General features: G+C 43.4%; 1 protein-coding gene across 2 annotated transcripts in view; it reads right to left on the reverse strand.

The window, feature by feature from the left end:
• The window catches only part of LOC144807767 (interleukin-12 receptor subunit beta-2-like), a 762,710-nt gene that overhangs the window by 33,926 nt on the left and 702,996 nt on the right, over positions 1 to 25,788 (reverse strand). For both annotated transcript variants that reach the window (XM_078673425.1, XM_078673424.1), the window contains one exon: positions 5,096 to 5,210. In XM_078673425.1, the coding sequence (XP_078529551.1) occupies positions 5,096 to 5,210 (115 nt within the window). The remainder of the gene's footprint in view (positions 1 to 5,095; positions 5,211 to 25,788) is intronic.

Here is a 25,788-nt window from a genome sequence, read left to right on the forward strand (position 1 = left end):
CTTTGAATATTTAGGGCTAACTCTCACTGAACAAATGGACTGATGATCCATATTGCTAAATCAAGACTCAAATTAGCACAAATATTGGAGGAATTGGCGAGAGTGCACAGGAACTCATTCCACAAGCCCATAAGTCCCACATGTTGAGATCTATAAAGTGCAAGCCTTTGGTGCCATCATGTATGGGGCTGAACTATGGGGGCATAAATCTGTGAAAGATATTGGTAACATTTTAAAAGTGTTATCAGGCAGTTAGTCAGCCTCTTCCCAGTACCCCACTCATCCCGCTTCGATTAGACATAGGAAATAGACCTGTCTCTGAGGAACTTGGACTTAGATCCCTCCCTTTCTAGAAAATAATCTGGGTCACTCCTGAGTTGATCTCCTACAGACTAGCGCTGGAGGATATACTGGGGTTACCCAGGTCAGACAGATTACTCTGGCCTAACTACATGAGATACGGTGAACAGCATTGACAAAATTAACCTTGGGAGTGACCCTGCTGTGATCTATCTAACAACATCTATAAAAGACCTTGTGAATTGTTTCAAGGGACACAAAATTGCTTTTCTTCAGAGGTGCTTGTCTTTAGGCACTTTGACAGCAACTTTTATTGGGGTAAAAGATATCTGCAGTCTAGAGGTCTTTCTAGATGAAATTTAGCCAGCTTTAGCTAGGAAACTCTACACACAATTCAAACATAGGTCACTTCCTCGGTGCTAATTTTCTAACAGCTTGTTGCAGGGATTCTGCCCAGTCACAGAACTGTGCACAGAGACTCAGGACCTCAGTGAATTAGGGTGTACCAAAAACTCACCTTAGCACCCAAAATCCCCTACCAGACTAGCATCAGTGTCTCATTAGCTCTTCGTCCTATAGCAAAGTCACCAATGATTAGACAACCCAGAACATGCAACTTAGGATACCTCAGGTAAGGTGGGAAACATGATCACTCTTTCATTATACTCTCATACCATTCTAGAACAGGGAGTAAAGGGAAACACGAGCACGTTTGAAAATTTTATTTTAACGCCGTGATCTCAGGTGCAGCATCTTAGCTAATACTAGCAGATATATGATAAGAAATAAGATTGTCAGCATAGTTACTATTCCATAAAATACAAAGGGAGAAAGCATGTTATAATGCTAAATGGAAACAGGTTAAATATATACCTATATTTCACCCTCCCTTGCTGGTAGGTTATTTTATAACTAAAGAAGGTCTCTTAGAAGACCTGGAGAAGCGTGGCTCAGTGGTTAGAGGCGGCAGACCCGGAAGCTGAGATCAGCCGTGGACCAGGGTTCGATTCCCCGCCTCGGCGGGTCTCGGGCTCAAAAAATTCCACGGACTCGACAATTCTCGCTCCGGTGCCTACTCGACTCACGGGGTCACACTCTGTGACTCTGGGCAATAGCTTGCTTAATCTCCACTACGGCCCCTCGCGGCGGGATGCCTGGCTTTCACCTTGTGAATACCCTGCCGGGGTATCTCACAGGGGAATACCAGGACGGGTTCCCTAAGCAAGCGCCTTGAGACCCCTGGGTGATTAGTGCGCTATATAAATCGAAATACATTTACATTTACATCTTAGGCTTGCATAGGCGACCCCATACCTCAGGGATTAGCAGGAGTGAATCACACCGAGTTCTGCACAAGCTCTCAGCATACGATTGCTCTCCAAGTGTGTTCAATCATGCCTACACAGTGTATTATTAAAGGCGCCAGTATCTGAGCTGTCCTCAGCTGCATATAGGTTATGTCTAGAACGTGCGCTGATCAGTTCGAACAACAGCAACAGTGTTGATATAACCTTGAAGGCCTCAGCACTCACTGTTCAGACTAAGCTTACAAAGCAAGTATAGCAATGTAGAAAAACAAGTTATTCTCATGTGAAGCAAAACTCTCAATCTAACTCGAAACAATATCTAACGTGTGTGCCGTGTGCAAAAGAAAGCAAAAGGTAAAATGGCTATAAACTTTTAATAAGCTCATGCTAACTTAACACTGTATAAATGCAAGGCTCAGCCCCACTACAAACTATGGTGGTGATTTGTCACGAATTGCCCAGCTTTTGGTGCACCAGAGGAACCCGAATTGCATGTTCTTTTTTTTTGCCCAGCCTGTATAACAATGGAGATCAAAATAGTTGATTCAATCTAGTAAGCCAAGAGGCATTGAGGATCTTGACACCCATCAACCCATTGTCTTCACTGTTTCTAGAGATTTGTTTACAATGTGGTGCACACGTAAGCAGTGCTCATGACAGCATTCAAGCATGTATGTCTAAGATATAAAATTTATATCTGGAACCTGTATTGAAAAGAAAGCCAGGTTGTTAGGAGATGCATTTGCTAAGATGTCTCAAAGGGTCATTAGCTCTTAGTTATTTGTTGTACTGTGGTTGTACTTATCTGGGTTACAATGAGATCATGTGTGTGCTTTTGATGCTGATTGCTATTGCACTTTATGAGTTAAGCTGCTAGAGGTTAACCACTTGTCTTTAATTCTAAATTGTTTTTACATTCAATGTTTTTTTTTTAAAGAATGTTTTATACTTGTATGTATTTATTCTGTTCTTTTATGGCAATTTGCCAAACTAAAGATGATGAAATGAAAATGATTCCCTGGCTCAATAATGTAATCTAAGACTTGTGTATTAGCCATTGAGAGACTGGTCATCAAATCTATAACCAGATAAACTATTCCTGCTTTAAAGTTAATAAAGCATTGCAAATCCTTTACACACTACCATACCAACGGGATGGTACCAAAAGAAACCATATGGCACCTTTGTTTCAGTCAATTCAATGTTTTCGCATTGTTGTTTATAAGACACCACTTCAAACTCATTAGATCAGTGTAAAAATGCAGTTTCTGCGATTATAACTGGATGTATTTTGGCATTTATAAGAGATGATACCTAAGCAACACTTGGACCTATATTATTTTAAATATTACAGTATGATTTGATCATATTCTTTATGTGTGTCATAGAAGGCGCTATAATGCAAGTCAGTTATAATCTCTCTGTGTCTGTGGAAAGAAGGGAATCAATGCGTGTCTGACAGCTAGGTATGCAATACATAGATAATTAAAAAAACTAATTTTAATACCAGTTAAGTAAATATCCAATTCCAAGTAAATAGTGTTATATACATTTAGAAATACAAACTATTACTTCTTTTTACATTTATAAATGAATTACCTTATTTTCATATTATAACTCTAATAATGAGTCCTCTTTCAAAAACCTTATTGAAGTTAAACTTACTTTTAATAAATTATCTATGGATGCTGCTTCCAATTATCTTCTGAAAAGTAACTCCCGCTATTATGGAGGTCAGATTAATGATATTCTGAATGAATTTGTTTCTTTCTATAAGTCTCTTTATACTCCTGAATCTATACCAAAGCAACCTGATCTCCTTTCTTATTTTAGTTCTATTCCCTCTCCTCCATCTACCCCCATTGATTTTGAGTCTCTTGATACTGATAATTCTTTGGCTGATATTTCCCACGCTATCTCAGTGTTACGTCGTGGAAAAGCACCTGGTCCAGATGGATTTACCATTACTTACAGAAAATCCTTTTACCTAATCTCTTACTTTCATCCAATCTTTTTCTGATAATAGCTATTCTCAAGGCACGTTTAAGGAGGCTCTGATCTACTTAATTCATAAGGCGGAAAAGGTTTGTTCCCTATGTAAGAACTACCGACCCATTTCCTTAGTCAAAATGGATTATAAGATCTTTGAAAAGATTTTAGCGCTTCGTATCGATCCTATTTCGTCTGATCTTATTGGCCCTGAGCAGTCTGGTTTCATTAAAGGAAGACTTGCTTCTGATAACTCCAGAGTATTTTTTAATGTTCTAAGTAAAGCTTCTTCCTCAGATCATCCTATTGCTGCCATCGCCTTAGATGCGGAAAAAGATTTTGACAGATTGGCTGGGATTTTATGTTTCATGCTTTAAAGTGGACTGGTTTCCCTCCTAAATTAATTGCTTTAATTTCTTTATTGTATTCTGGTCCTCACGCTTCTATATTTGTTAACTGTAACACTTCTAATTATTTCCCCCTGCATAGAGGTGTAAGACAAGGCTGCTCCTTATCTCCCTTATTTGTAATTGCATTGGAACCTTTTTTAACTAAAATTAGATGCGTTGAACGTATAACTGGCTTTCTTTTTGGTCCTATCAGGTTATAATGTCAGTTTATGCCGATAATATTCTTTTATATTGTTCCAATCCAGAAACTTCCCTTTCTCCTTTTCTTCAGCAGGTCTTTCTCTCAACTCTCTGGTTATCACTTAAATGCAGATAAATGCACAATTTTACCTCTCAACATCTTATGTCAGAGACATTTATTCGAACATTCTGGGTTCCGTTGGCAACCTGCTAAAATTAAATATTTGGACTTGTGGTTTGCACCGTCACTCCATGAAACACTAAAGGTACATTTTGACTATATTATTAAAAAGTTAAATGATTCAATTAACCGTTGGCATCCCTTTTTTCTGTCCTGGTGGGGTCATTTAGACTCAATTAAGATGATGCTCTCCCCTCTAATTCTTTATACCATTTCTATGATTTCTATTCATATTCCTGTGGCAATCTAAAGAGATCTCCTATGGCTTCCCTTAACCATTTATTTATCCTCCACTCCTTCTTCAATTGTTGCTTCTAAAAATGTATCAGATGATGTACGCAACCCACTTTAATTTCCTCCCCTTGCCTTCTCTCTATTGAATAATTAGTTAGTCCTTTACTACTGAATGTTTATAATCATTTTTTAGCTTTACTCTTGTTATGCTTTACATTGTAAACAGTTGCTAATACCGGCCTGTAATTTCTGAATATTTTGTATTACATATGAATTCTTTTCTAATTTGTCCCCCTTATCCCTTTTTCCTTATTGTGTTATGTATGATTTTTCTTTTTTCTCTTTTTTACAGCTTCATTGTTTATATCCATCGTATTTTGCTCTATTAATTCATTTTCATGCCATATAGGAACTGTAATATTAATTTGATCGCTTTTATTTGTATTGTTATTCCTCAATAAATCAAACAAAAAAAAGAAAAAGAAATGGATTACCTTTCTCTTATTTTCTTTCTGGAAACTAATATCAAAAGAAATATTGTAAGAAGAATTGCACCAAAACTCGTTGTCAGCAGGATTATAATAAAATTCTCATTGTTGTTTTTAAGACCTAAAAGAAAAAAAAATTGTAAGATTATTTTCCCGACAACTGCACAGTCTGGCATCAAAATACATTGGGATTCGACGACATATTTTGGGTGGCTGTAATATAATGTGTTCACTGCCAATAAATATGAACAAGATCCCTTACATTCAGGATGAACCAGTGAAAATATAAATCTCTCTGTGTTGTGGTTTTACATTTTCCTTAGACAATTGCCTGAAACAAAAGGTCCAAGAGGTGTGAAATATAATCAAAAAACAGTTATTCAATTAATTCAAAAATGATTCTGTAACTTTCAAAACAGATCCCAGAGTTTTCAAAGGAATCCAGACTTCCAGAAACATGTCTGATTGTTTAACAAAGAATCCATCAATTCCCCTATACATAGTATGCAAACAGGTTTCTCCCAAGCTCGGTGTGGATTTGAGTGACAACTTTGACGGCAAAGAATTGCGTGGATTTAGCCCTCTGACTTTTTGAAATCTGTTTTGCCTTTTAAATTACATTTGCTTCAGCACCAGAAAACAGGAAGGCTGTGTTTCTGGAAAAGTAGAATAGCCAGAAACATGACTGCAAGAGATGCACTGGAATTGATGAAATCAGAAGATGAATAAAGTAGGCTCAATGTTTTGAGATTAAGCTAACTATAACTGATTCTTTCAACAGTAACCTCATTCAGCTCTGGTTAAATCCGATAATAAAATGAGAAAGGAAAGAAGAGTCATGTTAAAAACGTGAACTCCATTAGCAACTCACAAGTTCATAACATTCAACTACCACACTGAAAAATAAGGTAAACACTAACTGCATAAATAAATTCAAACCTTTCATAGAACAGTCCTGCAGATTGAACCACCTTAAAGTGCTTCTTACTTGGATAGATTAAGCAACAGATAGAGAACGGGTGAATAGGAAGCAGGCCTGTTGACTAATGTACCAGGGTCTATTCCGCATAGGTAAACAGGTAACTCTCAGGGTACCTTGTATAATTTTTGTTAGTTTGAACAGAGCAGTACAGCAAATTCTAGGGAACATATAAGAGAAGTTGTTACGTTTACCAGTCCAACCGAACAGCAATATATTTTGGAAAAAAATAAAAATAAAGGTCCTACCCAGGTGTAGGTATAAAGACAAGTGGCTACGGCAAAAACAAATTTGAAATAAGAGATTGATGCAGATCTGGATAACAATTAAAGCAGAAGAGAATAGTTTATTTAGCTTCAATGTCCACTAGTGATAGCTGAACACTGAGGCTGCTCATTTAAGGAATAGCAGTCAACCTTTGGAAGACCAGACAAAAGGGCTAGTGAAAGGTCATTTACCTTGGACTGACGTTGCTGCTCTGATGGAAATGCTGTAGAAAGTTTCAAAGAGCTCCACAAGCTTTAGCAAAACCCAGACAAGCATTAGATTGGGATCCAAAGCTCAGCCTGCATGATAAAACTATTCCCCACAACCACATAGTTCTGCACACTCCTTCCCTATCACACACTTTAACAAGCCAAGCTCTGCAGCTGATATGTATTTACTTTCTATATGCACAGAGCACGAAAAGACAGTTCCAGGTCATGTTCATGCAGACAATTTCCAAACGGCTCACCCTTTCCTGTGCAAACAAGCAACCCCCTGATCTTGAAGAGGAACTCTGAAGCTGTCACGCAAGGGAGGATGGAGTGTGACCACATGCTGGACTAACTACAAGTCCTCACTCACTCTGTCTTCTGTGCACGTGCCCCAAATCTGTGACTCCATGTAAAGCTTGGCGTAAGCCTACATCCGATGCCAATTCAACAAGGTAGTTTGACATTTTGATATGCTCGGTTCCTGGATTTTGTTCTACACACTACTTTTTGTTCATCTCTTTCAAATGTTTTTGCATGTCTCATTGAAGCTAATCAAACTTAAGTGAGAACTCCCTCACTTTTGTGCCTTGTTTTTGCTCCTTTTCTACTCCTATGTGTATAGATGAGGGTTTTTTTCCTGCAAAAAGTAGCAGATTCTGGCATTATGTATAATCCTTTCTTTATCTCTTCTCCAGGGTGGTTCCTTCTCCATCTACTCTATAGAACAACGCTCTTCACTGGGTCTCTCGCCACTTTCGCCTGTAGTGCAAGCTGGACGTTTTCAAACAAACAGAGCTAATCTTTAAGCATAGTATGTTCGAAAGAAGGAGTTGCTTTCATGGCCACTGATCTCCAAGAGCATCTGGCTGTAAAGGTGTTTACCAAAATTATTGACATCCCCAGCAGCCCTGGAGTTCTTTCCGGACCACAGGGTTTTCTTAATTCTACACAACACAGCTTTAGCTGCAGACTCAAAAAATCTTCAGGACTGGCTTTTCAGCAAACAGTTGACACTTTCTAGGGCTCTTTGGGGTCAGTGACTTTCTCTGGGTCCAGAAGCGTTCACAGCACACAGACTTTTAAGCACGCTCCTTCCAGGATGTGTGTCATCCTGGTAAGACAGGCTTAAACAGCTCTGAAGGGACAGGCAATGAAATTGTATTGTCCAGTTACGGCCCAAAGTCCTGTAGATTTAAGTCAGTGTTCAGAACATTTTATTAGTGTTCCCTTGGGTGGTAGTAGACATTCATCGTGCATAGAACACTGAGATATTTATTTATCTTCAGCTCTCCAAGCAAGTTCTAAAGTGCCAGTGGGTCAAGGAAGCTTTCCTAAAAGGACTACGTGTATGCTATTGGTGGACCACTCAAAGCCAATCTATGAAAACTTCTCAGACCCCACTCCCAATTTTAGGCCTTGTGTCTAATACATTCTCTCTTTTACCCAGTACTTTCCAAGATGGTATTGAAGAACTCTGGTACTATGGGGCTCTTTTATCCTTCCCAACCCCACATACTGTCAACCTATCCAGCCAGCCCACTTCAAAGGGCCTCTAGCCATTCTTGACAACACAGTTCTAGTAACCCATGTTGAATGTTGGTCACTGAGTGTCAAGAGTTCTTTCCATTACCAAATGTCAATGGAGACGCTCTCCCAGTTGTTGTTCTCTCTCATTTTTCTGGGTAGTGAAACCCCTGCTGAGAGGTTTGCATTGCCATATGTCAAGGGAGAAGCTCTCCCATATGCTGATCTTCCCCATTTTTCTTTTAAGATGACTTAGTAAAGATGGGTCAAGATAAGAACTGATCTGGCTATGTGGCAGAAGGAAAAATAGAGTGCTTAGAGGGCTTCAGCTAAAGCATGAATCTCTTAGTGCACTGTAATTTGAGTAGATGCTCAGCTCACAATGCATACAACTATATTGAATAACATTAATCTCTAATTATTTTGAGTTTATCAAATCAGATTACATTTGAGATATTATTTTGATGTTGGTTGCATTTCCTAGAATTGGGAAACAAATAGTGAAGTAACATTGGCATTTAAAAGAGAAATGTGTGCAGCGAAAGCTGTCAGCTACCTGTGCAGCAATAAGTAACTTGTAAAGCGGCTCTAGGGGAAACATATCTTGCACCCTAGCTTTTCATACCTAACCCCATAGCCTTACAATACTGCTGATTTACAAGGAGAGAATTATTAATATTATAAAATTCCAAGTGGCAGCTAGAGATAGCCTAGGTCCATGTTAGCACAATGAAACTAGAGTTCCAAATCAAGAGAACCAAAAGGAAAAATTAAAAAAAAAGATATTTCTTTTCTCAAAGGTGACTTTTCTTGCACAAAGTGGTTAGACTTGGTGTGGATATTTAGATATGTTCTCAGAGCAAGATCTGAGTCCTGTCAATTGTCTGCCACATTCAAGCCATGTTCAAGCTGTTGTAGGGCTTTTACATGGGTAAACCCTGCATTGTTATGGTTCTCTTCTATGAGTGGATATGTGTGTAAGGGAGGTGCTTTGAACGTTTGTGCCATTAGTTAGGTACATGTAGTCCTAGGGCATCTTTCTAGTTACCAATCTATCTTTGGTATTCCGACCCACTTGGGGATGGTTTCTAGATAGACTCTAATGCAACATGTTGGCCTAACTGACAAATTGAACTAATACCATGCTTCACTTTTACCAGTGAATAATTTGGGGAGTGTCATATTAATAGTACAATGTCTAGAAACCACGGATGGATTTCGCACATCAAAAATAATTTTACTGTCTCAATTGGACAGACAATGGTCGTGGTGGTTTAAATATAGGAACAGCCTTTTTGTTTTGAGTCATCGACTTTCGAAAGGTCTATGGTCATATATGATGCAATGTCCGACATGCAGGTTTCGAATTCCCAGAGCTATTTTTTCACACGTGTTGACTTTCATTAGTGCAGAGGGCAGTAAAGGAGGTCATGCCCATCTTGGTCTTCATGAGATGATGGAGGTAGATGCTAAGGGGAAATATTGATATGGATGCTTCTTGTGGGGATTTACAAGACTTTGTCAGGGCAGAAAGGGGCCTTGTGTACACCAATGATGTTTATTAAACAGGTTCCACAACCCGCCCCTCCCTGGACTTTACTTGGACCAGATCCCCAATGGGTAAACGCCCTCGTGGCTGAGGCTCCTGCCTACTCTACAGATTCACTCTCATTCTCTAGCTCCTCTGTGTCTCTTCACTCTGTGACTTGATTATCTGCTGCTCACTCGTTGCTCTTCTTCCACTAACTGTTTGCTCAATTGTGCATTGTTTGCTCTTTTCTATCACTCCTTGCTCTTTTTGAATTCTTTGCCCTTTTTCTCTCTCTGCGCTCTCTTTTTCACTCTTTTGCCCTTTTTTGTCACTCTTTGCTCATTGTTGCACTCTTTGCTCCTTTTGCACTCAGTGTTCTCCTTTTCACTCTTTGCTCATTCTCACTTCTGTTGCACTTCTTTTGCCCTGACATCTCTGGGTGCCCAGTTTTCCTAACTCCTGCACCTCTGCCCTCCTCCCCAGCTCCTTACTTGCTTCTTCCTGCACCAAGCTCCTTTCCCTGTGCTCCCACCAAGTCCAGGCCACAGCCCCTGTGCTTCACCATCCCCGGACCTACTTAATGGTGGCCAGCCATTTTGTGTCCATCGTGCCTATGCCACACCCAGCACCACAATTCCTGGTCCTTCTGCCCCCCTCACTACTCTGCCACTTTCCATTGATATCCTAACGTGGGACACCCATCCCCACACTGCTGCTGCACCGCACTGCACAACACAGAAGGAGCTTTCACTTGCACTCACTTCAGCTTTGCATGCAGCGTCACCCACCATTACCACACCTCCTACGTAAAATGCACATAGCACACCTTCCGCTCTTGCCTACAAACACGCACCACAAGGTGAAAGGTGAACTGTCATGCATGCTTCTCAACACCCTCTTACCCAGCAAGCACCTCACGGAAATCCGGGACATCCTGATGCCTCAGACCGCCTCTTTCTTACGGAAACATGGCTTACCACCGAGTCAGCACCCAACATTGCCACAGCCATCCTGACAGGGCACAAGCTCATTTGGCAGGACTGCAAACACTTAATAGGAGGAGGAATTGCAATTCTATTCAAAGAATCTGTCATCTGCACAACAACTTCAGAGAACGCAACCCCCTACATGGGGCAGCTACTTATTAAACTACAAATCTCAGTAACCTACACCTTGAACGAAACCCTCATCTACCAACCACCAGAACCATGAGCTACTTTCATCAAAAACATTACAGACCTCGTTACTCCCCCTCACCATCAACTCCAAAGGTTACATCCTACTAGGAGACTTCAACTTCAACCTGGAAGATAGGAACAACACCAACTGAACCTCATTCCTTGAAAGCCTTGGAAACCTCAAACTGATACAAATCCTCACTGGATGCACACACTCAGCAAGACACACCCACAGCCCAGTTTTTGATGCCTTCAACTGCATAAAAATCACCACAGCCACATCTCTCACCTGGACTGATCACGCCATCATCCATTTCAAAATCAGCATCCCTTGCAAATCAAAATCCACCACCAAACGCCTGGCCAGGCACAAGTGGAGCAGCATTTTGGAATCCAACTAGTCCAAACCCCACTGATGACATAAAAGGCGATATCAAACAGCTTGACGAGTGCATCACGAAAACACAATTCACAAAGAAGGATCCAGAATCAGGCTAGTTGGTACATTGAGGAACTCCCCGCAACCAAACAACACTGCAAATACCTGGAAAGAAGATGGGGAACAAGCCATTTGATACACTACCACCGGCAGATCAGAGAAACCAAGAAGAAGGCCCTAGTGAAGCACATAGTCAGCAGTTCCTATAAATGTAAAGAAATCTTTGTGATCATCGAAGACTTCACCTCACCATCTTCCACCTCGAACAGCATCTCCCCCTCTCAAGAGCTGTGCAATATCCTTTTGGAATTCTTCAACAAAATCAAAAGTATCTACAACTTCAACCCTCAACCGAACCCCTGCACCCTCACCAGCAGGCTACTCACAAATAACCACAGAAACTCTTTGAGAACCTAGGAAATAATCACCACAGAAGAAACAGCCAACATCCTGAGGACTATCCACTCTGGGGCACGGACAGAACCTTGCCTCCACCATATCTATAACATGGGCGCCTCTCCAATCAGAGAAGTCCTCCTTCACATCCTGAACAACTCCATCACCACTGCAACATACCTGGTCGCCTGGAAACACACGATGGTCAACGCAATGCTAAAGAAACAATTGGCAGAGCCTACCCAACTAGCAAACCACTGCCTGATCTCCCTTCTACCCTACCCATCCAAGATCATAGAGAAACCCATCAAAAAGCAACTCGCTCACTACCTCAACACACACCAACTCCTAGATACCATACAATCAGGTTTCCGGTCCAACTAAGGGGCTGAGGCAGCCCTCATCGCAGCAGCACACAACATCATTTTGATGCTCGACTATGGATAAACAGCGGCCCTCATACTACTTGATCACACAGCAGCCTTCAATACAGTCCCCCACTCCACCATGATCAGAAGACTACATCAAACAGGCATCCAAGGACGTGGCCTCAACTGGATCTGCTCCTTCCTTACAGGGAGAATACAAAAAGCGAGCTCATCACTTTACACGTCAGAAGCCACAAACCTCATCTGTGGAGTCCCTCAAGGATCCTCCCTCAGTCTGGTCTTATTCAACATATACATGAACCCATTGGATGACCTCTTTTGATCACACAACATCAACATACTTTAATTTCTTGAAGACACCCAAATAATACTCTTCCTGTCGGACAAGACACCCACAACAAAACCAACTTAATGACCTGCATGACCTCGGTAGCCACCTGGATGATGTGCATCTGGCTGAAACTCAACACAGACAAAACTGAAGTGGTGGTCTTCTGAAGGAAAATGTCTGCTTGGGACTCTCCTTGGTGGTCATCAGGCCTCAGCCCCCCACCTAACCCCACCACCCACATCACAAATTTAGGAATTATCTTGGACAACAAGCTCAACATGGCAGCCCAGGTAAACACAGTGACCTCCACCTGCTTCTACACCCTGATAATACTGTGAAAGATCTTCAAGTGGCTCCCAGAGAACACCAGGAAAATGGTTACACATGCCCTCATTACCAGCAAACTTTACTAAGGTAACCCACTCTATGGTGAATCACCAAGAAGCTCCTGAGAAGACTCAAAATCATCCAAAATGCCGCAGCAAGACTCATCCTCAGCCTAACTCACTGCACACAAATCACCCCAGCAAGACTCATCCTCAGCCTACCTCACTGCACCCACACCACCCAACACATCACCCCATACCACAGAAACCTCTACTGGCTCCCCATACACAAACAAACTCAGTTTAAACTTCTTTCACACACGCATACAAAGCGCTACACAACCTTTGCCCAGCCTACCTCAACAGCCATGTACACTTCCACCTACCTTCCAGGCACGTCAGCTCAACCAGTCTTTCACTAGCACACATACCCCACATCCACTTAATCAAAACCGGAGGCCGCGCTTCCTATTACATCTCCCCCAAAGCGTGGAACGACCTCCTGCATCATATCAGAGTCTCCTCATCGCTTCTCAAGTTCTGAAAGAAGCTGAAGATCTGGCTCTTTCAACAAACTCACCAGGGAGACAGCCATCTCCCTACTTGCAGAGTACCTGAATACCCTCAAGGGTGTTTAAAACACTAAACAAATAAACATAACATAACTTAGCTGTTAGACCTAGCATCTTTGGCGTGGTTTCCCCTGACTTTTTTGCCTCTGCCTCCTGTATTTTTGACGCTGTGCTGGATTTAGTTTTTGCTGGTTTAGATGCTTTAAGCACTTTGCCACTGCTGATCAGTGTCAAAGTGCAGGTGCTCCCTGGGTAAATTGCTATTATGATTGGCTATCCATGATTGGCAGATTTGTTTCATCAGTAGGTCCTAGTAAAGTGCACTGAGTGTGCCAGGGCTGGTGATTCAAATGCTACTTGTGGGCCTGCAGCACCGCCCGGAGATCGTTGCATCGTACCTGTGCGAGACGCTTCCTACCGGAGAACCTGCAAACCGGAATTCATACAAGGTATCGCATCGCCCCCCATACAGATCGGATTTGACGCAACCCGCCCGCTGCGGGCAGCGGGGTTGTCGCATTGCGTCCCCAGGGTCTCAGGAGTAACGCATCGCTTATTTTCGGACTCTGCAGCTGCCGCTTGGAACTTTTGTCACATCTACGGGTACTTTGGGCTAAAAGTGACGCAACTGTGGATTATTTTGGCGAAAACCCTTGAACTCTTTTTAAAGACTTATTTTGGAACAGTGTATGTTGGATTTTTGTTGTTTTTGTCTTGTGTAGTTTAGATAAAGATACTTTATTTTTCTAAACTGGTGTGGAGTCCATTTGTGGTGTTTTCACTGTGTTACTGTGAGTGTTGGCACAAATACTTTACACATTGCCTTTGATAAGCCTGTCTGCTCGAGCCAAGCTACCAAGTGGGTGAGCTGGGGTCATCCAAAGAGTGTATCCCCCTTACCCTGACTAGAAGCAAGGGTCCCTATCTGGACATTGGTACCTACCTCTGTCAACTAGAGACCCCCAGATCTAACATTAGCATAGCATACCGCAGTGTAGTGTAACCTAACATAACATAACATTGGAAGGAGAAGGGTGAACGAATAGACAGAGGTATCTGTGACATCTTCCTACTAGCCTCAACTTTGAAGATGTGATGAAGTAGGATTTTTTTTTCTGCAGTGGTGCTGTTGAAAGTGCAACTAAAAAGCATGCTTCACTCTCATCAGTGGCTTCAAGCTCATTATGTCTACATTTTAACGAGCAGTATTTCAATTCTCTATGCTAAAAGTAGAATTTAGTGGGTCATCGTATTTGAGGATAGCAACTTGATCTTGGATTTAAGGAACCACAGTTTTTTTTTTAAATCTTGGAGGTGGTGCATTGGTAGGCCTAGAATCCATTTGAAAGGGAATCTAATGTGCATTGTAAATAAAACATGAATGTGCAAAGACACCACAGCAGGTTCAATAAACCAGGAAACCTTCATTTTACAAATATAGCTATGCCTATAAGAAACTTTCTGTTCATTTGCAAGAGATGTACATACGGACAGAGTAAAATCTGTAGGCCGCAGACATCTGAGAAGATTGCAATGCCGTCCTGTGTGATCACAAAGTGTTCACAGGAACTCAGTAGTGTAAAGCCTATAATTGTGCAAATTATCTTTTGTTATGGAAAGTGCTTAAACAAAACAACATTTCAGAAACGGAGCTTGATCCGAAACCCCGCAACTTTAGTGTGCACCCTGTACAAGGTCTGATTGGTCCGATACCCAATCCCACACACAGAATTTGTCTCCCCTGATTTTTTGTCATAACATTTATCCCAGAAAAAGGCAGTGTGATACAGATGAGAGGTGCTTTGTAGTATCAGTACATCTCACTTAATAACAAACTATCCAGCCTCCATCTTGGGACCCCCACACAATGCGAATAATTGAAGCTCTGTTTTGTAAATATAGCACAAAGGGCATCCCTCACTGGGAACTTTGAAACTCAGCTACCCAATAATTTACCTGTTAAAATTCATTTCATCCTAAAGAAGCTCTCAGGTCGCTGAAAAGAAAAGATCTCATTTGTGTTTTTGGTATGCAGTGTTGAATATCCTGTGTGTACTATTGCAATTTATCAAAGTAATTATCTGATGCATGATGCTGAATCACATAATAATAATAAGGAAAATGTATAAAGCGCAAGGTTACGCCATCTCGGCGTGTCCCCGCGCTGGGTGAGAGGACATACAGTGCAGCACTCTGCCGACCAGAAGAGAGAACTAGGCCGTGAACAGATAAGTTTTAGTAGTTTCCTAGAGTTAGCTTCTGACCTTTCTAGCCTAAGAGATGGAGGAAGTTTGTTCCAGTTTTGAGCTGCTAGAAAGCGGAACGAGCGACCACCCATTCTCATCTTCTTTATCTTAGGGATAACTAGCTGCCCGGTCCCACAAGATCTGAGGGATCTTCCCGGAACATACCTGGTAACCAGATTCCCCAGATATGCGGGGGCCACATTCTGAAGGATACGATGACAGATAAGTAGTGTCTTAAACAGCACTCTTTTTTTAACAGGGAGCCAGTGCAAAAGCTCAAGGGCTGGCTTCGACGCCGCTCTTCTGGGCAGCATCAGAACCAGCCTTGCGGCCGCATTCTGAAGAACCTGTAACCTTCCCAGGTTCTTGACAGAGGCTCCCAGATAAAGTAGATTTCCGTAATCGAGACGGGAAGTAATGAGCACATGTATCATCGTCTGCCTGGCCTCCAGAGGGAGAATGTCCAGTGTTTTCCGTAAAGTTTTTAAAACTCTGAAACATTTCCCCACTAAACGACGGATATGGCCGTCATACGAGAGGGAGGGGTCTACCCAAATCCCCAGATTTTTTGCCTCAGTGCAAGGTGTGGGGGTTGGACCCAGACTCGACGGCCACCACTCCGAGGTCCAGCTGGACCTGTCTCCGCCTACCACCAGCACCTCGGTCTTGCTACCATTTAGCTTTAGGCAGTTCTTGTCCATCCAGGAGGCAAGCTCCTGCATACATGCTCTAAAGCTGGAAGCTGCAGCCGAAGGCGCCTGGGATAGGGAGATCAGCAACTGGGTCTCATCCGCATAGGAGACTACCTCCATCCCAAACGCCTGTACAATCTCTGCCAGCGGAGACATGTAAGGATTAAACAGGGTGGGGCTCAGGGCCAAGCCCTGAGGAACCTCCTGTTCCAATACAATGTCCTCGGAGTAGTGGGCCCCGCGTCTGAACTGGAAGCTACGCCCTACTTAGAAGGATTTTAGCCACCTCAGAGCTGGACCTGAGACACCACCTCTGTTCAGATACTGCAGCAAGGTGTGATGTACCACAGTGTCGAACGCTGCACTGAGATCTAACATTATCAGTGCCATGGTGTGTCCCGCATCAGCTCCCTGCCTGATGGTCTCAGTGGCTCGTAGTAGAGCAGTCTCCGTGGAGTAGGCTGCCCGAAATCCCGATTGAGAGGGGTGATGGAGATTAGCAACTTCCAAATGCGCCATAAGTTGTTTATTGACCACTTTCTCTGCTACCGCAGCTAAATAAGGCAGCAACGAGATGGGTCGCAGATTTTCTAAAATATCCTGGGTAACATTCGGTTTCTTCCTAATGGGCAGAACCACTGCTCTTTTCCAATTAACTGGCAGCGTGTGTGAGGAAAAAGAGACCTCAAGGACATGTCGGCTATAGGGCTCAAGAATCTCCAAGCTTTCCCGCATCACTTTTGGAGGAGCAGGGTCTCTAGGTAAGCCGGATTTTACACTGAGACAGATACTCCTTAAAGCCTCAGGAGGGGGGACAGTAAATTGATTCAGTCTCAGCCCCGTTTCACAATCTCCCACATGTCCCTCAAAATCATCTCCAATCACAGGGCTACCGGAAAATGAGGAGTAATTGTTCCTCACCTTCTGGGAAAAGTATTTTGCCACCCTGTTACATTTTTCCACCGAGTCATTGCTAGATGCTGTTAAACTAGCCAGTGTGGAAATTTCCTTATAGATTTGTAAAAGTTCTTTGGTGGAATTCTCAGCTTTCCCAATTCTAGCTTTGTAGTGAGTGGCTTTAGCCCCTCTGAGTAGGCTTTGATATTTCCTCTGTCCTTCTCTATATAACAATCTGTCCTGGGGTCGAAATCCCTTTCTACATTTCCTCTCCAATTGCTTGCAGCCTGCCTTAGCCTGCTGTAGGGTGGGGGTAAACCAAGGAGCGGATTTCTGCTCTCTATTCACTGTTTTATTCAGGAGCAATGGTGCCACTTGATTGAGGGCATTAAGGATACGCCTCTCCAGGTTCTCACTTGCAGTCTCACTGTGCGAGCCTCCTGGAGGGCCCCCTTCTCTCTGCTCTTTGTTAAAGTTATCCTGATAAAAATTTCTCCATTTCCTACATGGATAACTATTCATTACCCCCTTCTGAATCTCCTCTGTAGTCATATCTATGCTAAATGGTACCAGAAAATGGTCCGACCATGGAACTGGTAGCGGAGTTATTACCTTTACCTTCTCCCAGCTTGCAAACACAGGATCTAACAGGTGTCCCTGCTGATGTGTAGGGGAGCAGGATTTTAAGTCCAGCAGCATTGACTGCAAGTCATGGCTTAACTCAGCCGCCTCCTTATGCATAGGGTCCTAAAATGGACATTAAGGTCACCCAGAACCAGGAGTTTGTCACGTCTAATAGCGAGGTGGGCCATGCCCTCCATCAAACTCGCCCTGAAATTCCCTGAGTGTCCAGGGGGTCTATATATAAGAATCCCAGTCACTGAAGAATTGGGGCCCAGTTTTAATACAAAACGACCCGCCTCACTACCAGTCACCGAAATGGGGTCCATGGTACATTCAAAGGGAGCTCTCGTGATTACTGCGATCACTCCACCCCTGCAGACTGCTCTGTCAATTCTTGTTATCATATAACCAGAGGGGAGTGCCTCTACGATGTCCAGATCTGAGTTGGCCCCCAGCCAAGTCTCAGTAAAGAACAGCACGTCGAGTGCCTCGTCAACAACGAGCTCCGAGATCTCGATGTTGTGTTTGCTGAGGGACCTACAGTTTAGTAATCCACCCGAAAGAGGCCTCCTTCCCAACTGACCGCACAGCCCCCTATTCAAAGTAAAAGAGCAATGTTTGCACCTGCTTACTTGAGTGGCCACCATACTATCTCTACAGGCATACCTCATAGGTGGGCATAAATTCAGTAGGTCCGTCCTACCATAATGTATTATCCATTCCCTTGGGTCGGACAGGGGTTCTGGCCCCGGTCCCCGAACGGCCGCGGATGGGCGCAGATGGGCTTGCCTTTGGCGCACCTTCGGCGCGCCGCCGGCGTGCCCTCTGCGCGGCCGTTTGAGCATGCGTCTTATATCCATCCTGAGAATCTGTGCTGGCGACTAGAGCGCTAACCGCCCCAACAGGAAGTGCCTGTTTCTACCCTTCCACGCCCTCCGCGCAACGGTGCTGTCACCGCGTCGGACCAGGGCGGGAAGGAGGAAATTGAGACAAGGCTTTCTCGGACCCCCAGACGAGCCCCCAGAGCAGGTAGGTACCACTAGTACACAAAAGTGAAAACGTTTAAAATACAGGTGTAGTTTTAAAAAAAACAGATTGTGCTCGAAGTTTAAAATGTTGTGCTATCAATTCTCCAGTTACAATTGCCCAAACAACTGTTTCCACGCATCAGCAGTAAGCGGCCCTGCCACAGCCCACTCACTGTGAGTTAACTAACCAGGTGTTGGAGGTGTGGCATTGGTAGCATCATTATATGCCGACAGGGAATTGTATTCTTGGGAAAAGAAACAGCTTTACGTGAGTTGTGCAGGAGAACACGCTAAAAGTGCCCGAGATAGTAAGGTTTGATGAAAAAAGAGGGAAAAGTGGTGTTTTTCTCAGAAATTCAAGTATTATTTGCAAACGTATAAGTACATTGACAGGTAAGTGAAGTTAAAGCATCTTTGTCTGAGAGCTACTGCAGATGAATGGGGTGCTACTCGACAGGGTACCAGGTGATCTCAAGTGGGGAGATAGGTGTACAAAATAATGAGTCAAGGGTGTACATCACGATGTACAACCGTGCATATTCTTGGGTTTAGCAATTACATTTCATGAGCGATCTATTGCTAAGAATGATCTGGTCTAACAAAATTCGGAAGAGGTGTAATCCGAACAAAGTTTAAGCAAAGTCTTAGTAAGAATCATATACCTGATTTCAAGGAATTAATATTGATGCCAAGATCAGCTCACAAATTACTTTTAAAGAGAGAAATTAAAGAAAATTATTTTAGAATAGATATTGAGGAATCAAGAGCATACACAAATATCAGATATATCATGGAAACGTATACTTTGCAGCATCAACCATATATTTGGGATGCATTAGTGCAACTAAAGCAAAGAAAGCCTTGCAATTTATGTTGTTTCATCTTCCTTTTAAACAAGTTAATGGATCCTAGAATCAACCGAAAAAACCTAACTCTATTTGTCGACTATGTAATCTGGATCAAGACTCACTGGAACACATATTTTGTTTATGCCCAGCACTCTTTGACATATTGAGGAAATACTCAAGAACAATCATCGGTGCAAAAACGAAAAAGAACAATTTCGGATGCAATTTCTTTCTGCTTTTTTTTCCATAAGATTTTTAAAGCACTCTGCTACCCAGAGGTGTCCTGGCGCTGTACACTACCATCTGAAAAAAATTATGAGCAACAAAGTGGGCAGGAGCGGTTTACCTAAAGAGCCAGGTTTTCAATCCCTTTCGAAACAGGAGCAGTTCTGTCGAGCTCCTTAAGGAAAAAGGAAGACTATTCCATGCCTTAGCAGCACAATAGCAAAAACTCCTTCCACCCCAGCTCTGTTTCGCCACGCGGGGGAGAGAGACTTGTTTGGCTTGCATAGAGCGAAGGGCCCTTCCATACCATTGAAAAGGATGCTTCAAAAAAGCAGGGCCAATGACATTTAGGGCTTTAAATACCAGGCACAAAGCCTTAAACTGAATCCGAGAGCCAACAGGGAGCCAGTGAAGGGCTGTAAGTTCTGCCCTAACTGAGGCGAATTTGGGAATCCCAGTAAGCAGTCTGGCTGCCGCATTCTGCACCATCTGGAGTCTTGCCAACTGCCCTTTCTGGATGTTAATGAAGAGAGCATTGCAATAATCCAGACACGAGAGGATGAGTGCCGTGACTGCTGTTTTCATGCTGTCTTCCGGAAGGAAGAATTTGATCTTGCGCAAAATGCGCAGAACAAAAAAACAGGAGGAAACAACCCCACTGACTTGATCACAATAAGCCAGTTTCGAGTCAACAATCACCCACAGATTTTTTGCCCTATCCACCGGAATTGGGAGTGTGCCCATTGTGTCTGGCCACCAATCAGATGTCCACAAATGGGCCGAATTCCCAAAAATAATGATCTCGGTCTTCCCTGCATTGAGCTTAAGGCAGTTTGACGTCATCCATGCGGCAATGGCCTGCATGCAGTTATGACATTTTACACCAGTCTCCTCCTCAGTGCCTTTTTTAATAGATAACACAATGTGTGTATCATCGGCATATGAGGTTAGCTGGAAGTCAAATGATCTGATTGATGGTGCCAATGGTGCGACATACACATTAAACAGTGTTGGGCTAAGCGAGGAGCCCTACGGGACTCCACAAGGGAGAGAAAAAGGCTTGGAGCTGTCCCTGCCCAGATCCACTGTTTGTGTTCTGTTTGCCAAAAAAGACTTCAGGAGAGCCCAGTCTTTGCCATGGACTTCGACCGCTGCTAAAAGGTTCAACAACACTTTGTGATGGACCGTATCAAAAGCGGCCGAGAGGTCCAGCATGAGGAGTATAGCTGCCCCACCCTGATCCAAGGCCTGTCTGATCTCGTCGGTAGATTTTATTAGCGCCAGCACTGTGCTGTGCTCCAAGCGAAAACCAAACTGCGTGTTGTCAAGCAGGGCATTGGACTGAAGAAAGCGACTAAGTTGACCGTTCATGGCCCTCTCAATCATTTTAGCCGGAAAGGGAAGACGAGAGAGGTCTATAATTACTCAGATCTGTAGGGTCCAAGTTAGATTTTTTTAATAACGGCAAAATAGAAGCTAACTTCCAAGGGCCAGGGAAATGACCTGAGTTAAAAATAGAAGCAAACAGTGGAGTAAGAGCTTCCCCCGCGATTTCTGGTACTGCTTTCAGTACCGAAGCTGGGCAAGGGTCCAGAGGAGAACCAGACCGGATCTCTGAGATCAATTTATGATCTAATCTGGGGGGGGCAACCCCTCTGGACAGCACATGCTGAGGACAGCACCTCATTGGGGGTGAGAGTAAATGAGGATAACATTTTTTCGACCTTTGTGAGAAGAAAGTAGCTAGGGTCTCGCACAGTTCAATATTGCTCTCAGTCTTAGGACTAGGGGCCATTGTAAGCAAAGAAATTGTTTTAAACAAGGCTTTAGACGATGAACTAGCCATTCTAATTTGTTCTCCAAAATAAGCTCGGCACTTCGCACAATTACGTAGGACATATCAATACATTTTTAGAATGGACTGAAAAGTTATATGAGATGACAATTAATGGATACATTGCATCATTACCATGTCAAATCAAATCAAATCAAATCAAATCAAATCAAAATAAGCTTTATTCGGTTTTTAAATTTAAAACCATAAAAGCAACAAAAAGAAATATATGCATACATTAATAACTCAACAATTCATTACAGAATTAAAAGAAGACCAACTATTTAAAACAAACTCAAGCTAAAAACGAGTCAAGTTGTCAGAATAATAACACAGAGTACACACAGTCCCCTTTCACCATGTATTTTGAGCCAGTGGTTGGGGGCTAGGATAAAAGTCATTTAAGTCCCAGATACAAATGGGACCATCTCCAATTTTGGGCTGGGAAGATCGCAAATAAGGGACAATGTTCCTGTGTTTGAATTTAATTAGTATCAAGTCCCCCGGGATATCTTTAGGCAACAAGCCTAGCCACCCCACCCTCCTGACGCTCAAGATTCCGCCATCTAGAGTAGGTGGTAACGGTCTGTTGTTTTGGAGCCAAAAGATGGTTTTGTTCAGCAGGTCCTGTTGGGTTTCAAGTTTTCCCTGTTTAAGTGCAGGGACCCCAGAGAGGACAGTCACATATGGGGCGGCTTCAGGGGGTAGATTTATTTGATGCCTTCTTTCTTGAATAATTCTAGGAGCTGTGTGAGGGACATATACAGGGTTAGAAATAACAATGCGGTTTGGTAAGAAGAGAGTCAAGAGAATGAACTTTGCTGCTTTCGACGGACTTAGCCTTTTCGAGGTTAGTAAGGAGAGTAGGACATGTAGGTATGGCAATATTTTCAGATAATGGATAAATCCTATTTACTGTTTTTTCAATACTGGACAACCTGTCCCCCAGGTCGTTGATTTTAGTGACCAGCGGTAATAATGCAGAGTTTAACAATCGTTCGATTTGAGCCAATAGGGTCAATTGGAGAGGCGACACAAAATCATTTGTTCTAATCTCAACCTTATCCGTCATTAATAAGGTTGGGTTAGGGGATAACGAGGGGCTACAGCACATTTGGTCGTTATTAGGCTCGTCATGGTTCCTTTTACTGTTAGAGCCCCGTGTCAGTGTGTTGGCCTGAGGAAGGATTTTTTCGATGGCTAAAGGTACATCATGGGGGGTGCAGTTTATTTGGTCTGTGTCTCTTCCCTTTTTAGGGGGGTTAATAACTCTGGTTGATAGTTGGTGCCACACAGGGCATTCAAATCCTCCCAGATAGACATGGTATGTGCAGCTCCCCCCATGTCAAAAAGTATCTTCTTTATTTCTGTATGTTTGAGAATTGTATTGCATATGGGTATATGGAAAACGTAACATTTTAGCACTCACTCACTCACATAGACACTGGTGTTTTATAGTCATTATGGCTGATATGAATGGATTATGAGAGTGACAAATTCAATAGGTTGGCAGGATGTGTATTGGACTTTTGGTTTTGCGCATTTGCTTATTGACTGTCACAAGTTCCTATTGTTAACAGATTGCCTCGATTTGCAATAGAAGTAATCACTAGGGGTGGGCTGAACTCTGTGTTTCACTCAGCGGAATTCCACAGAGTTACATTTTAAAACTCTACAAGATTGTACAGAATCCCGCCAATGGGTGGACAATATGCACAGTGAGCTGCTACCACTGCAATTTAGCACTAGTAGCGCACGCAGAGATGAAAAATCAGAGTTAACGGCACGATGCTGCGGGCAAGAACTTGTGGTCATTCAAGCTGATTTTGCTGCCGCTTGAGTAGAAAATCTACTTGGGAGGTAGCAAATCTACTTGAGAAGCAGGACTCTTAGCACGACCACTAGCAACCGCCCACAAACGTTTACAATAGAAAATCGTGCTAGGGAGCTCCAAATCCCACATGCGCTTGCTTTTCTGGAGCCTAGCGGGCCATGCTGCAATGGTGGAATTTGGCCAGAACTCTGCCTTACAAGAGGAACACGGAATCACCAAATTCCACCAAATCTCCAGGCGGAATGAAACATTCTACTCACCCCTGAAAATCACCCATGAATTCCCTTGATCTGCTTGCCAGACACAAATACCCTAACTTTCCCACAGCTTCTGGCTAGAACTTTTTTTGTACATAAACATAACTTTCCATCCAGCTGTCTCATAGAACTACTTTTTCATGCTCAGATTAAGACAGAGGGATACTTACACCAATACTACAGACATGTCACTTCTTTATGAGTGTATTATTTCTTTTTGGTTTCCATTGCGCTAATGCCACATTGTATTATAGAAATTCATTTCAGGAATTAGCATGCTGTGGAATACACTTTTGGGGTTTAAACGGTGTCTTAATACTCCAGTCTTTTAGCCTTTGACTGCCCTATGAAAATTCTACTTGGGACTAATAACATGAACTTTAATGGATTGTGGTCAGAATGTGCATAGTATTAGACCTGACATCTTTGGTGTGGTATCCCCACAAAATGTTTGCCTTCACTCCTCCTGTTTTGTTGAATGTGTTTTTGTTGGCTTTGGAGCTCTGTGCACCTTACAACTGCCAATGAGTGCTATAGTAATTGTGCTCTCTCAAACATGATAAAATTAGCCTACACTTTATTGATACATTTAATTTACTTTTTAGTCCCTAGTACATAGTACTACAATTCCCCCAAGGCATGTAAATTAAATGCAACTAGTGGCCCTGCAGCACTCTTTGTATGAAATCACCACCTCCTGGGGATTCTTTAAAAATGAATGAGGGGGAGGCCCGTTAGGCCTTCCCCGCTACGCCGGGGCCACCACCTCCTAGGTCTTATTTTTTTTATTTTACGGGGGCCTCACAGACCTCCAAGCTCCAGGACCGCCTCCTCCCTGAGACTTTATGATAAAGCAATGCGTGGGCCGCATGGATCTCCCTGAAGCCCCAGGGTCCGCCACCGCCACCGCCCCTGGGTTTTGATTTAGAAAAATGTGGGAGGCCGCTTGGACCTCCTGCAGGACCAATATCTCACCGGGGCAAAATTAAGAAAGGAGGGGCCCCCCAGGGCTGGCGCCTGCTATGTCCCGGGATGCTCACCCCTGGGACATTTCTGTTTGATATGGCTTGGCGGGAGCTTTACCGCTCTTGCCAAGCCATAGCAAACTATGCTTGCTCTCTGCAAGGGAGAGCATTGAAAATTCCTTTTACACAGAGCGAGCTGCATGTTAGCAGTTCTTTCTCTGTAAATGCAATGCCAGCTCCTGCAAGAGGCAGGGATCTGGCAGCGGGCCTTGATGCTCCCACCAAGGGCCCCAACAAAGTTGGTGCCAGGGCACCCACATTTGATGCCGGGCCCTGCGGAATGTGGTTCCCAGACCAAAATTGCTAAGGATGGGGGCTGCATGGCCCCCCTCCCATTATTTGTTTTTCAATAAATAAAAAGATGCCTGGTCCCGGGGGATGGAGTACCTGGGGCTGAATGCAGCCCAGGAGGGGGGCGCTCAGCCCTCCTCCCTTTTAGTTTAAAAAAAAACTAAAGGCCGGGGGATGGGGTACCCGGGGCCGAAATAGGCCCAGGGAGGGGGGGCTGCACTGCCCTGTCCCCCATTAAAAATAGATAAGGCCCTAGGGGAAACAGTCCCTGAGCCCAAATTGTCACAGGGATGGGGGGCCACACAGCCCCCTCCCCCAATAAATAATAAAATACTAAATAATAATACTAAATAATAAAAGACCAGCAAGTCACCGGAGGCCCAGCTCCCTTTCACCACCACCTTCCAAACGCACTTCCTGGCTGGGAGATGAAATCCCCTTTGTTGCAGCGGGTCTTTGGGGGCCAATAAGCCATCCAGATATCTCCAGTAAGTCCCAAACAGTGTGATTGCTGAGAGGACTTCAAAGGCCACACTCCCTTTCTCTACCACTCTGCAAACACGCCTCCTGGCAAATAAGTCGTTGAGGGATGAAGTCCCCTAGGCTCTAGACTGTCCTTGGACGCCAACAAGCCCTCCTGTTACCTCCAGTAATTCCCACACAGCGGTATTGCTGAGCGGTCTTCAGAGGCCATGCCCCCTTTCTCCACCACTCTGCAAACATGCCTCCTGGTGCATGGATGGTTGTGGGATGG

This window comes from Lissotriton helveticus, chromosome 1_2, assembly GCF_964261635.1.
Source record: "Lissotriton helveticus chromosome 1_2, aLisHel1.1, whole genome shotgun sequence".
Taxonomy (NCBI): Eukaryota; Metazoa; Chordata; class Amphibia; order Caudata; family Salamandridae; genus Lissotriton; species Lissotriton helveticus.